Below are 15,980 nucleotides of genomic sequence, written 5' to 3'. Positions count from 1 at the left end.
ATTAAAAAAAAGCAATATTCTACAATTATATGGCAATTTTAGAGTGCTCATAAATATTTTTTCTCTATTGAGATCTCTGGAGCTTACCCGCTTTTATCCATACTCCTACCCAGTTTTTATCAAAGTATTGCCTTTGGCCTAAAATCAAACAACAAAAAAACCCTATAAAATGCACAACAACATGAACTCTAATGTAAACTAGGACTTTAGTTGATAATGTATCAATGTAAGTTCATGCAACAAACATACCACCCTTGTGCAGGATATGATGACTGTGGGGGAGGGTATACATATATGGAATCTGAGAGTGTATGGAACTCTCAGTACTTTCTACTCAGTTTTGTTGTTATCCTAAAACTGCTCTAAAAACTAGCCTACTATATAAATAAATATGTATTTTACCACACACACACCCCCTCCAAACACCCATATTTACCTACATTTTCCTAGCTTGATTCACTAAGGAAACCTAGAAGGTGATCAACCTGGTAGAAATGAGCACCTCTAACACCCAGTTTGGTCTTAAAATACAATTTCCCTACTAAAAGTAATCAGGGCTCTTTGGATAGAAGGGCCCATTCAAGGTACAAAGTAGGAAATGTACAAGATGAACCTAGAACATCTTGTCATGGAAGAGAACAGAAAAGATAACTATTCGGGTCACTACTAGGGACTATTAGGGTCAGGGAAAAGTGACACAGAGCCAACTTAAAGAGATTATATAAGTATTATAAACCCATGAGTTCATAATAATATTTTAATGTAATTAATCACTTTCAGGAATAATAAGTAAAAGTGGTAAATAACAGGAAAGAATCCTGTATCTTCTACACAAACTGTAATAATGGGTAACCAAATAACAGACAAAAGGAACCATCTCTTTATAGAAGTATTACAACTAATAATGAAGAAGAAACAATAAAACGAGAACATCACTATTTTGCAACTCCCAGTGAATTAATAGTAGACAATGAATATCAACAACTGCCAGTATCACAAAAAGAGATGGAAATAGACATGATGTGATAAAAGAACATACTACTGACTATGTTCTTGCTGTAGAAATAAACTATGCATCTCATCATGCCACTACACTGGATCCCACTGCCAATTTTCAGAAAATACACAGGTTAAAGGAACATACTGAAATGCACCATGAGTATATGAAGTCAGTACATGTGTCTTTTTTGATGGCTTTCTCTATCTGTGTTTGTATTTAAAAAATGATTTTAGAAATTTAAACATTTCTTCTAAAAATAAATATCTTCCTACAAACAAGGAATAAGATTGAGTAATATGTTAGGGTTCATACTGTTCATATTTAATTTATTTTTTCATAGATTTAATAATATACCTTACTCCACTAAAAAAGTGAAGTAGTGTATTACAGAATCATGAAGAAAACATTGGCTTCAAAATATGTGAGAAATATGAAAAACTTACTGGGTAAACTTTTAACCTCCAACAAAGTCCTGAAACTTGAAGAGGTGGACTATAAACAGGATCTGCTCTCTGACGTAACGTGCTGAAGTAAAAGAAAACAAACCAAAGCCCAAGATCAAAACTGTTGTGAAGTAGCAACAAGCAAAACCAAAAACCAACCATTTTATGTTACTTATTTGAAGTGCTGAACAAATAAGTGAAGGTGACTGAACGAGTCAAGATTGCACTATATGAATTTATGTCAGCATACCTCAGAGGTACTATGGGCGTTGCTTAGAATATCACAATAAAGCAAGCCAAATAAATTTTCTGGTTTCCCAGTACATATAAAGGTTATGCTTACACTACGAGGTAGCCTATTAGGTGTGCAATAGCTTTGTGTCTAAAAAGATAATGTACACACCTTAATTAAAAAATAGTTCATTGCTAAAAAATGCTATTCATCACCTGAGCTTTCAGTGAGTTATAAACACTGATCACATATCACCATAACAGATACAATTACAATGAAAAAGTTTGCAATACTGTGAGAATAACCAAAATGTGACACCAAGACAAGAAGTGAGCAAATGCTGTTGAAAAAGTGGTGTTTATAGACTTGCTCAATGAAGGGTTGCCACGAACCTTCAATTTGTAAAAAACGCAGTTATCTGTGAAGTACAATAAGGAGAAGCTCAATAAAATAAGGTATACCTACATATATATATATTTACATTGAGATAAAAGAAAATTTAATGATATTGAAATATTCAGCAGTTACCTTTTCAGTTTCAGGTTAAAAAAAAATCTCAAAACTGTGACATTTAGGAGCAAAGGAACATACAACTAAGAGTCCTGACTTTAATACTACAGCAAGCAGTATTTCACCATTAAAGAAAAAAGTGTTTCTTCCTCACATCCCTGTAGTATAATTATCCTTTTTTCACATGAAAAAACAGAAGAGCATGTGCTAAATGTTACTATATGTGGAGAAATCCTCAGAAAGTTTATATTTTTGCCACAGGATTATCCCATAAGAAAAAACAAATTTTATGGGAGTGGTATAAATTCTCAGTTTGGCCTCATTTCAATGGTTATCACCTGGAGTTTCTCTCCCCAAGGTAAGACCTTGTATTCTTGGTTCCCCATTTGCATGCTGCCCTTGAAGACAAATCCCTAGGTCCTTTGTGTTTTAAAATCTTTGCTTCTAATCTTAAAGAAAAATATGTAAAAAGCTAACATATTAACATGCAAGTTACAAGACTTACAAATTTCTTAAAATGGCCTCTCATCTACAATTCCTCACTTTGAGCTAAGATAAATGAACCCAAATGAACTTCCTCACACCACTCTTATTTCTGAAGATGGGTAGGGGGGCCTCATCCATCTCTGTTATTCCATCTGCCCATCAGCAAAGGCTAAATGGACCTGCTTTAAAAAAAAAATATATATATATATATATGGTTCCTTTCCCAGGGGAATCTGTCCTGAAGACAATACAATCTAGACAAATGATCTCTACGCTTCCAATGGGAAACTTCTTTCTTCTAAGACTACACACTGGGTGACAGTTCATTAGATCTGTATCCTACACAGGAATTTACACACTGGGTGACAGTTCATTAGATCTGTATCCTACACAGGAATTATACTTTCCTGGCTCTAACTTATATATAAAAAACCAGAGTTGTCAAAACCTCTTACCTGAAATTCTCTAAAACAAAAGTAGCTGAATCATAAGATGGTACTAATTCACTGAAAAAAAAAAGCCAAAAAAATTATTTTACTTTTATCTAAGTTTAAAATTTCATTTAGCTAAAAACAGTTAAGTCCCCCAGTAATATCTTGAAAATTTATTAAAGAAGTCCCTAAGAAATATTTTAAAATTCTTATTAACCATAACATTAATCAAATGAATTCATAAAACCACCAAAAGTTGACATCAACAGCTTGCAAATAAACTGGAGATTCAATAAATGTTTTACAGAATAGCTTTTTTTGTAAAAGGCAATATATGACTAAGTATTAAATAAGTATAAGACACATTTAATAAGTACTCATAGAAATAAGAAAAGGAAGAAATTGGTGCTTACACTGGGAACCTGAAATATGAAACAGATATAAACAGGTTTAACAAACCCAAAAAAGATAGCAAAAACAAAAGACATCACAATAAATCCCCAAACTTCCTTTTTCAGAACAAATTATGAGGAATACTGATAGGCCCTAAATTTTTTAGACTATTTACTAGCAAATAAACCTATACAATTATATAGGATAAGAATACATAATCACATACGGAGCAAATAGGATGGAACTTCAGTTCTTGGCCAAAAAAGATTACCTCAGGCAACATTAGCTCCACAATCTTCTCCAAAGAGAACAGAACTACAACCAGCAGAGATCAGCAAAAGGATAGTTCATTTTGCAGCTAAATGCCTTCCATATCATGTGAATAGTCTGTAGTACTATCAACAGAACACCTCAAAAGTCAGACTGAGTAAAATATTTATGAAAGGATAGTATCATACATAGTGTTATAATACAGTGTTATACATTTAAAATTTTCAGTTTAGCAAAAAGATAAACTGCAAGCTATTTTACCACATCTTCAGATACATTTTATAAAGTTCAATCCATGAAAATTTGTTATTACGAAATGAGATACAAGACACATCTATAGCATTTTCACACTGTGATAGTGCCTAAACAAATGTAGCACTGTCTGGAAATATAGGGAGAGGCACCACTGGGACACTGCTAAACACCCTACAATAATAAACAGGAAAGCTCCCTCTACCCCACAAAGAATTACCCAGTTCCAAATGTCAACAATAGCAAGACTGAAAACCCTGGTTTACACTACACAGGCTAGTATAGTATAATCAATGCCCTGTGGCCAGTAGTGGGCATCAAATAGTAGAGGGGAAAAAAAGGCAGCTAAATAATAACACTTTTATGACAAAGGCTGTTTCATAAAGATATCAGAGCCCTCAACATACTAAAGAAACTTGACAGTATTCCATAAGCCATCTCTAACGCTAAGATGAAGATTACACTCTGTCATACCGATATATTTATCTGAAGCAGTTTAACCTCTCACCTTATGAATTAATTAAGGAGATTTGAAAAGAACAAACTGCAAATGCCTAGCTGGAACCAACGTTACAGACCAAACTGTGTCCCCCAAAATTCTTATGTTTAAGCCCTAACCCCAGGAGTGACCAGATTTGGAGACAGGACCTGTAGGGAGGTAATTAAGGTTAAATGAGGTCTTATGGGTGGGACCCTAACCCAATATGGCTCTGTGTCCTGAGAAGAGGAAAAGACAGAGACTGATCTCTGTGCATGCAGAGAAAAGGTCATACAAGGACACAGAGAGATGGCAGTTATCTGCAAGCCAGGAAGAGAGGCCTCACCAGAAATTGAATATTGTAGCACCCTGACCTTGGACTTCTTGTCTCCAGAACTGTGATAGAATAAACTGTTGTATAAGCCACCCAGTCTGTTGTATTTTGTTATGGCAACCCAAGTAGACCAATCTCACCACAGAGATTTTATCTCAAAAGACCTGAGGGATGGGCCACATAGGTAATTTCCAAAGAATCCCAATGGAGTCTAAGGACATATAGCTAGTGTTAAGAATCACTGTTGTAACACCACAGCGTAATCCTAAACATGCTTGGAAGAATATGCTGTTTAGAAGAATTCTAAAATGGAATGAGATAAAAACTAAAAAAAAGCACAGAATGCAACCATTTCCTCCCATTATCTTTTACAATCTGGAGATAACACCATGTCAAAACCTTTTGAAAATATTTTGACAATTTCTCCATTTTTCTGGGTTTTGTTTTTGGCAACTACACATAAAGAAGGAGTTATAAACACAGCGTAATGAGATATAAGTAAACTCAAAAGATAAATGAAAGAACAAACATGCTACAACATGGATGGACCGTGAGGGCATTATGCTAAGTGAAATAAGACAGAAAGACAAACACCATATGATCTCACTTTTACGTGTTATCTAAGAAAAGGAGTCAAAAGGTACAAACTTTCAGTTATAAAATTACAAATTTTATAAAATAAGGCATTGGAATATACTATACAGCATAATGACTATAGTTAATATATTACTGCTTATTTGGACGTTGCCAAGAGAACAGATCTTAAAAGTTCTCATCATGAGAAAAAATAAATGTTAACTATGTATAGTGACTTACTGTGATTATTATTTCAAAATATATACAAATATCAAATCATTACGTTATACACCTGAAACTAATGTTATATGTCAATTACATCTCAATTAAAAAAAAAAGAATGAAAAGACAGTGATAAAACTGAATGGGATCAATTCTTTTTTTTTTGTGGAAGATGAAGATCCAGGAAAGAAAGAAATTCCTAATTCACTATCATCTCTTCATAGTCAAAAGTCTAAGCCCACCACTTTTTTAAAATCAGATTTACATGTATAAACTGAAATTTGCCAGACCACAGCATTATAGACACCTTAAAAAAGACATAAATAAGAAAAACAACATTCTTTTGAAACAAGTATGTACATTTTCACATAAACGTCAAATGAAAATGAAGTTAAAAAATTGTGTCATACCTGGTAAAGTCTGGTGGAACAGGAGTGGTAACAAAGGATGCCATGGGCTTTCGATGAACTTGCTGAAACATCATGAGGATCTCTGTGCTCTTAGATATCAACTCACTCTTACTACAAGATCGCAACTGTGTAATAAAAAAAAAGTAACTGAATAAACAAAACTACTATTAACTGACACCTCAAAATCCTTAATACAGAAGGAATTATTTTGGTTGCATACTGAAAAAAATTGAGATAGAATGACTCTTTCAAAGGGGGTTTAAGAGTTAAGAATCTACATGGAATCCAGCTTTATTTTCATTCTAATGGTATAGTCACCAAGAACCTGTACTTGATCTTAGTGCATTTTTTTTCTCCTTATATATTAGAATAAATTCAACTTTAAACAACTACAAATATATTTTAGACTGGTACAGCAAATACATTATGTATACTTATGAACAAATCCTTATATGCAAATAGCCTTCAAATAATAATTTCTCAAACTGCATTCCAGGGAACAGAGAAATGTTGAGATGGAACACACAAAAAAAAATTCTTAATCTATACTGATTTAGAACACACTACTTTTAAGTTATGCCTAAGGTACAAAGTGAGAAATTAAACGTTAGTGAAATAAATATGGTAATTAGAGGACCAATTTTGTATGCATGATAACCATTATGTAGTCCTAATTCTACCACATCCTAATTACATGACTCTGTGACTCTGTTCACATGTAAACTAGAAATACTCAAATTCTCCCAAGGAATCCAAAAATAACCAAAACAAGGGAACAAAAAAACAGATGGGGCAAATAGAAAACAAGTAGCAAGATGTTAGATTGAAACTTCACCTTATCCATAAGCACAATGAATGAGAATATCCTAAACATCCCAGTAAACAAAGACTGTCAGACTCAATTGTATATTGCCTACAAGACACATCTTAAATTTCAGAAACAAATACATTAAAAATAAAATGACAGAATAAGAAATATCATGGTAACACTAGTTAAAAGAAAGCTTAAAACAGATTTGAAAGCAAAGATTACTAAAAGGGATAACGAAGGTCCTTTCACAGTGATAACAGGAAGAATTAATCAAGAGAACATAACAATCCTAGATATGTATGCACATAATATATATGCTTCAAAATATGTGAAGAAAAAAACTGACAGAACTGAAAAAAAAAAAAAAACTGACAGAACTGACAGAAGAAACAGACAAATCCACAATACTGCTGAAAATTTCAATAACCCTCTTTCAATACTTGATAAAACAAGCAGACAGAAATTTGCAAGGATATATTAAACTTGAACAATACCATCAACCAACTTGACTTCATGACATTACAGACTATCAGGAAAATCCCCAAATATTTAGAAACTAAATAACACAATCCTAAAGAACCCACAGATCAAAGAAAACACAAGGGATGTAAGAAAGTATTCTGAACAGAAGTTGCAAATCAACAACCCCAGCTTCCATCTTAGATTTTAGAAAAAGAGCAAATGTAAACTCAAGCAAAAGAAAGAAATAATTAGATCAAAGCAAAATTTTAAGTCAATGAAACAGAAAACAGAAAAACATAGAAAAGCCAAAACCTAATTATTTGAAAAGTTATAGACAAAAATAGGTACCCTCCAGCCAGACTGATGAGGCCAAAAGGAAAGAAGACACAAATTCTCAGTATCAGAAAAGAGAGAGGTGACCACTGCATTCTACAGATCTTAAAATGGGGAATATTATAAACTTTATGCCCATAAATTTGGCAAATTCAAATTAAATGGAATTCCATGAAGACACAAACCACCAATGCTTACTCAAGAAGAAATAGATAATATGAACTGTCTAGTATCTATTAAAACAAAATTTAATTTGTATTTTAAAACCACTACACAAAGAAAACAAGGCCTAAATGGTGAATGCTATCAAACATCTAAGGAACAAATAATACAAATTCTATACAACTTCTTCCACAAAACTGAGGAGAGTGTACTTAAAGATTCATTCATTAAGGCCAACATTACTCTGATAACAAAGACAGACAAATATACCTTGAGAAAAGAAAACTACCATCTAATATCCCTCACACTCAAAAATGCAAAAAGCACAACTAATTTTTGAAAAAGACACACAGGCAAGTCAGTGAAGAGAGGCTGGTCTTCAACAAATGGTGCTGGTACAACTGGAGAGCCATACATGAAAAACAAACAAAAACAAAACTACCTTGGATCCATACCTCACATTAAAAAAAAAAAGAAGCCTCCAAATAGACATAGACCTAAATATAAAACCTGAAACTACAAAACTTTTGGAAGAAAACACTGAAGAAAATCTTTCATATTAGGTAAATATTTATTAGCTATGACACCAAAAGAATAAACTGATGACTTTATACTTCATCTAAGTTTTTAAATTATTCTATTCTAAAGGAAGTTTTAAGAAAATGAAAAAAAGCCAGACTTGATGCAAATCTTTGCATATATCTAAAAAAGAACTTATATCCAGCTTTTTATATAAGGGATTCCCAAAACTCAACAAGAAAAACAAGTCACTAAAATGATGGGCAAAAGAGATGAAAAGACACCTTAACAAACAAGATATACAGATGGCAAATAAGTTCAGAAAACGATGCTCAACATCATCAGTTATATGGCAAATACAAATTAAAGTCATAATGAAATTCCATGACACTCCTATGAAAATAGCTAAAATTCAAAAGACTGACTGTATCATGTGTTGCCAAGGATGTGGAAGAATGGGTGTTATCATAGACTACTGATGGAAGTATAAATCACTTCAGAAAATAGTTGGCAGTTATTAAAAAGTTAATCATACACCTACCATTTGACCCAGCCATTCTTAGGTAGGGTCAAAAGAAAAGGAAATATATTTCCATGTATAGATTTGTACATGAGTGTTCACTGTAGCTTTATTTGTAATAACCAAAAACAGAAAGTTATAATAACCAAAATGGCCATGAAGTGGTAAATGAAAAAACAAACTGTGGTGTTTATACACAGTGGAATGCTATTCAGCAGTTCAAATCACAAAGTAATTTTGCAGAGTGAAAGAAGTCAGACATAAAACAAATACACAATGTATGATTCCAATTATATAAAACTCAAGAAAACACAAATTTATCTATAATGACAGAAAGGAGTTAGGGAGCTGCCTGGAGAGGAAAACATGGGGAGAACCAGGAGAGCTTATAAAGCAGCATAATGAAATTTGGGGGGATAATGGATGTGTTCAGTATCTTGAGTATGGTGATAGTTTTACAGGTTTTCACATTCATCAAAACTTACCAAATTATACACTTTAAATAACATGGAGTTTATTTTTTGTTAATTATTCCTCAATAAAGCTGTTAAAAAAAAAAAAGCACACAGATCCCCAGATCCCCATCCATACTCCACCATAACTGATTTCAGTTGTCCCATCAACCCAGCAGAAGGCTGCTAGTTCATTCTTTGGAGGGTATAAAATAAAGTTTCTGGACTGGGGAAACAACATGCATGGCTAAGAACAGGAGTACTGAAGAGAAAAATCAGAGTATTTCGATAAATACTTATATACTGAACTGACAACCAAGTTGTCAATCAAACGTAAAGAGTAAACAAAAATATTTTCAGACATGAAGTCTTGAAAAATTTCTTCTAGTTACCCTTTCAGGAAAGCTACTGAAGGAAATGTAATACCAAAACAAGTGAGTAAATCAGGAGAGTGGAAGTCATGGGAATCAGGAAACATAGGATTCAACCCAAGAAAGAAATGAAGGTAGTAATTCATAGGATGGTAGGTAACAACTCAGGAAATAGCTGTGTATCAGGCATAGAGAGGAATTCAGAATTCCAAAAACCAAATTCAAGACAGATGAATATATCAAATATTTACGTGACACTCTACATTTTATTTATTCATTTACTATGTACTTATCCCTACCTAAACCCCACCTATGTTATAAACTCTGTGAGGACATTTTTTGGCATTTTGTCCACTGCCGTATTCCAAACATCTAAAACAATGTTTGCTATCTATTTGGTACTTAATAAAATTTCCTTAATAAATAAAAAAAAAATTTTTTTTGTAAGAAGCACTAACTTTTCTGTAAGAAGCACTGAATGTAACTGGCAGTAACAGTCTATCTTGAAGCCACCACTTAACTCACAATGTCAGAAGATTTTATTTTATTTTATTTATTTACTATTATTATTTTTTTTTTTAGGAGAGCAAGGCAGAGGCCTTTATTTAGAGAGAGAAAGCGAGAGGACAGTTCTTGGCTCAGGCCAGGAGGGTACAAGAGAGCCTCCAGAAGATTTTAATCATTGATAAACATACAGATTCCTATGGGCTACTCTCAGTAAAAAAATTCCATTCTTACAAAATAGGATAAATCTTATTAACTTTATCTAGACCCTAAATATGATGGAAAAAACTTGAGAAGAATCAGTTGATTCCTATTTCATGAAAATCCCTACTATAGCACATAGATAGATCCCCATATCTTCTGATTTTATATAATCTCTCTCAAAAAAAAAATTTCAAAGTATATGGACAAAAAAAGGAAAAGACTTTATTACATTACATCTAATATTTCATCACCTGGTGCTCTACCTCCTGAAGTAAGGATTCCAACAGCTCTGTTTCTTGTGTTAGAGATGTCTTCTGACCTTTAAAAATAACAAAACACCAACATTCAGACTCATTATCAGTATAGGAATGAAATTAACTTTCTACTAAAATACTTTTCTAGAGCTTTAAGAAATTGAAACTAATATTGTAGTAGCTTGGACAAGAGGATTTCAGAACCAACCCTAACTATAGTTTAAGACAAAATGCAATTTAGGTCTATTAAATTCATCTAAGAAATATAAAATGACAATGTACTTTGTAATGAGATTAATGCTAGTCCTCCATCTAAGGAATATAAAGATCTGGAAAGGCAAATTTTTAACTCAACTCTTCTGAAATAATTCCTTCCAAAATTTTAATTGTGAGTTAAAGAGAGGAATGTCATAAGTAGGTCAAATGTTTAAACGATATAGTCTGTGACTATAAGAACCTGTAAAAAACAAAAATGCCCAGAGGAAAATAGTCTCAAGAAGCTGGAAACATAGAGAGATAATGGAATTATTACAAAAATTGTTACTGTAGAAAAGGAGGAAACTGTTTTACATGTTTCCCACATTCCCCCCAAAAAACGAAAAATGACAAGGTAGACATGCTTGACAAATCAGACCATTTTCTAAGTAAATCACAGCGTCTGAAGAGCTGGAAGCATATCCCATGAAGTTAGCATAAGTTACAGCAATTTGGTGTAATGTTATTTGACACAGAGGGACATTTAATAGATGGAAGTTTTATTTTTGAAACCAATCTTTTCCTAGTCTATAATAACTCACCACACTAACTCTTCAAAGTCTGAACCTCAAGGAAGCTCTAAGCATCATGTATTCCAAGAGCACAGAAAAACACTCACCCATCAGTGTTATAAGCTTATTCTTCAGCTGTGTGTCTAACCGTGCGATCATCATCTCTACTGCATTCCTAATTTCCCGAACACGCTCATCTTTTGCATTTCTTACAGCTTCTACATTTCTTTCCTGTAAGATAAACAGGTAAAAAAATATTTAAGAATTTTTAAAACAGAAGCAAACAGACATTAATGTAAGCACTACAATTTTTCTTAAATTGATTTCCTCTTTAAAAATGATAAGCCAATACTTTTTAATTATTCATACAGCAAAGGAAACTCATTCCTTTAAAAGATTCCACACTGAACTGAATCAGTAAAAATTATTCTTAAAATAAATCATAATAAAGTACAGGACATTTTAATAGTAAACAGAAAGATATGTAATTACACAAAATTGGTTTAGGTAACATATATAAAATACTCAAAGCCCCAATAGGAAATCACTATTCAAAAACAAAAAAGCACAGTGAAGTCCACATCATACAAAGCCCTAAAGCAAATGAAAAATTTTTGAACCATTTGTACTCTAGTTTACAAAGTTTTTAAAAATTTGTTTTTCAGAACTAAACACAGAGAGAAATAGGGATTTCAGAAATTGCAGACTACATATAGATTTCATAATAGCATACCACCAAAAATAAAAAACAATCTTCCCTATATTTCCTATAAATACAAGCAGTGAGAATCTCAACCTAGAGCACCCTCCCTAATAACCAAGGAAAATAGGAAAAAATTTAAATGGCCAAATAGGAGCCATCAAACTTGTTTATATTCCAAAATTAGTTTGTAGGTAGCATACATGCAACCCAAAAACACTAGTTTCTGTGTATAATATATGATGATGTAGATTTTGACTCCTGAAGGGGTAAAATAAAGACATCTTAAGTTAGGAATAGTTCACAAACCTCACTAATAACAACTGTTATTCTAGCAACATTAAACAAATATATTCCAAAAGTATATTTAGTAATTAAATGTTTGAAGCTTATCATATTTTCCCATATTACAAATGGTAAATAGCTCACCAAAGTTATTTGACCCATGAAGTATCTGAATAGTAGTGTTAAGTATTATTCTTTCATTTCTGTGATGTAATTACGGACATCAGAAATAGCTCATTCCTTGGTAGGAGAAACTCTCCCAAAAGATGGGGGTACAAAGAATGAATGGCTTGATGATTTTGTAAAAGTCAATACTGACTTTGTAACAAATAGGCTTATTTAACTGATTTATTAATTCTCTATTTCTGCATAAGAAGAGGCAATATTTTGGCTCCACTGTAGAATAGGCCAGAGGTCTGGATGTACATTCCTCAGCTAGTTTGAAGTTAGTGAGACTAATTATAAATATATCTTATCAAATTTCCAAATCCTGATTTGAACACCTTAAACTATAAAAGGGATAATGACCTTCTAGTAATTTAACTGTCTTACCACTTCTTGAACTAAGCTGATGAGTTCCATGAGACGCCGACGAAGTTTGGCTACCTCTTCATTCACTTTAGTAACATGCTGCTCATAAATTTCTGCCAAAGGTTTAAAGGTATGTCCACCATGCTATTTAAATTAATAAGAATAGTTTTAGGAAATTTTCATTTATCTCATCTACATTTACATTCCTTCATTAAGACTTCATGGACACTAATAAATGGGTTAATATTTTCAAATGAATTTTATCTTTCTGGCTGCTGTTCTTTTGTTAAAATAGGCCAGAGCTTCAGTGAAATAAGTTAGGCAGAGAAAGACAAATACCAAATGATTTCCCTCGTTTGTGGAGTATAACAATGAAGCAAAACTGAAGGAACAAAATAGCAGACTCACAGACTCTAAGAAGGGACTAGAGGTTACCAAAGTGGAGGGGTGAGGGAGGGCGGGTGGGGAGGTAGGGAGAAGGGGATTCAGGGGTATCATGATTAGTGCACATGGTGTGTGTGGGGTCATGGGGAAGATAGTATAGCGCAGGGAAGACAAGTAGGGACTCTGTGGCATCTTACTACACTGATGGACAGTGACTGCAATGAGGCATGGCAGGACTCAATAATAAGAGTGAATGTAGTAACCACATAATTTTTCTTGTGAAACCTTCATAAGAGTGTATATCAATGATACCTTAATAAAAAAAAAAATAGGCCAGAGCTTGCTTAAAACCATTTGGTCCATGTAGGAAATTCAAGATTGTAGATAAAGGACTTTACCAAAATGTTTACACTTATCTAGAAATCTTTACTCATTAGAAAACCAAAATCATTAAACATAGCCCAAACATCTGACACAACCGTATCTACCAATCTTCTCTTTCTCAGCACTAGCCTTCTTCCTCCATGTCCTCAAATTTCTTCTCACCAAACCTTTGCAAAATTAACTTCTTCTTATTCAAAATTAATTTTCCTTCATCCTCCCTCCCCAAACTCGTACCTCTTAACTCATACTCATCCTTTGGATCTTGCCTGAGGTTTACAAAGTCAGGTTCCATATTCACTCTTATTGGCACTGTACACTTATTTATTTTTTTTTAAGGTATCATTGATATATACTCTTATGAAGGTTTCACAAGAAAAACAATGTGGTCACTACATTCACCCTTATTATCAAGTCTACCCCCACCCCTTTGCAGTCACTGTCCATCAGTGTAGTAAGATTCCACAGAGTCCCTATTTGTCTTCTCTGAGCTACTTCCCCATGACGCCATACACTGTCTTCCCCGTGACCGCATACACACCATGTGCACCAATCATGATACCCCACAATTTCCTTCTCCCTCCCTCCCCACCCGTTTATTTTTAATGCCTACCACAACAATAACTAGAACTAATTATTTGGTATATGTCTTGCTCTTCATTGAACCCCTCACGTCTAGGACAACTGAATAAATTATTAAGACATTTGAGGAAAAAGACCCATGGTATGCTACCCCAAAAGCAATGAAATCATTTCTCATTCCACAACAAGTTACTGTGGAGATAGAAAGACCATACAAATTCAAAAAAATAATATTTTGAAACTAACCTAAAATGAATTTTCTATCCAATTTTAGTATTGTAATTTATAACTCTTTTTATTGGCAAATAGAATTTAAATTTCTATTATAAGAAACGTCCTACAACAGATAATTCTTATTAGAATTGTCTTATTCAACCAAAACAACAAGCCATGATCTCTAAGATAAAAAAGACACAGATTTTTGCATGTCCACTTAAGTATGGAAAAGAACATTTCCATTGCTTTTGCAAAACCTGTGTATTTAGGTACTAAATTATGGGAACTTTATTTTTTCTAGTCAGTACATTAATATTCAAATTCGAACAGAAAGCTCTCTAAATTGAGCTGTATTCAACCAACTTGCCTGCCATTCTCTCCCTAAAATATGATGACTGATATTCAAAGAATGATCAATTCTCATTGCTATCAAGCATCAACAGATGTCTACCCATTTCTGCTCCCACTATGACTAACAATCCCCACCAAGAACCTATTGTTTATTCTCAAAACTATTTATGCAAATTGAGTTTATTACTAAGTACATGATATAAATATTAAACAACAGATGAATATAAATAAAAAGCTGTTTTAAAGAGAACTAACTTGAATATTTAGACCTCATAAAAGTAGGTTATCCTAAAAACTACTTTTGAGTTAGATTGGAATGAATGAATGAATGAATGAATGAATAAATAAATAAATCTAGACATTAGCATTCATATTGTTTCACAAATGTCTAAAGTTGCTATTCCACTTTAAAGAAACCAAAATTGGAAATTGTGACCAGAACATTTGATAAACTGATTTTTACTCAAAGAAGACACCTGGATTCTGCAATAATAAATCTGCAAATGAATATACATTTTACACATTTCAATTAAAATATTTATGTAAGGGCATACCTCCCACATCAAAATCTCCCACAAAAGTTTTTCTGGAATAACTGAAAATATGATACCATCTGCTATAATGCAAATATATTCAACTTTCATTCTATAAACAGAGTAAAACAGTATTATTTTCTATTTAAATCAAATATTTCAGTGCTTTGTTGTCTCTAATTCAAAATAATATGCTAAATGTGTTCTGCTCACCATTCCTCCCCAAAGTGCACACTGATGGCAGATACACTTCTTACAAGTCCAGCAAAATACACTAAGTTTTTCATGGTGATTTTCACATCTATATATTATGGAAAGAAAATACAGTTACAAATTAAATAAATTAAAATCGGAACATAATTACCTCAACAGATCCTAAGTTTGGGCATACAGTTTGGTCAATTTTGAACAAGTATATCTCAGGAAACACAATATAAAATGTATTCCATGGGTTCTATAAGTTAAGCTAGAGAATTACATGCAGACATAATTTTTTAAAATATTATTTCCATTAATCTGTAAGGACTTTACAATCACATGAAAATGCAGATTGGTTTCTAAGTATACATATATAAATATAACACCATTTTCTAATATCACTGAAGATGATATTCTGTCCTA

At 32.8% G+C, this 15,980-nt stretch overlaps 1 protein-coding gene across 7 annotated transcripts in view; it reads right to left on the bottom strand.

Moving 5' to 3' along the window:
- Window positions 1-15,980, bottom strand: part of TRIM37 (tripartite motif containing 37) — a 145,235-nt gene that overhangs the window by 113,379 nt on the left and 15,876 nt on the right. For all 7 annotated transcript variants that reach the window (XM_073235332.1, XM_073235326.1, XM_073235328.1 and 4 more), the window contains exons 5-11: window positions 15,573-15,660; window positions 12,934-13,056; window positions 11,504-11,627; window positions 10,627-10,694; window positions 6,038-6,162; window positions 3,127-3,177; window positions 1,444-1,525 (exon numbers count right to left, since the gene is read on the bottom strand). In XM_073235332.1, coding sequence (XP_073091433.1) covers window positions 1,444-1,525; window positions 3,127-3,177; window positions 6,038-6,162; window positions 10,627-10,694; window positions 11,504-11,627; window positions 12,934-13,056; window positions 15,573-15,660 — 661 coding nt within the window. The remainder of the gene's footprint in view (window positions 1-1,443; window positions 1,526-3,126; window positions 3,178-6,037; window positions 6,163-10,626; window positions 10,695-11,503; window positions 11,628-12,933; window positions 13,057-15,572; window positions 15,661-15,980) is intronic.

The sequence above is a fragment of the Manis javanica genome, chromosome 4 (genome assembly GCF_040802235.1).
Source record: "Manis javanica isolate MJ-LG chromosome 4, MJ_LKY, whole genome shotgun sequence".
NCBI lineage: Eukaryota > Metazoa > Chordata > Mammalia > Pholidota > Manidae > Manis > Manis javanica.
Note: the sequence above shows the minus strand (reverse complement) of the source record. Positions and strands in the feature narration are given on the sequence as shown.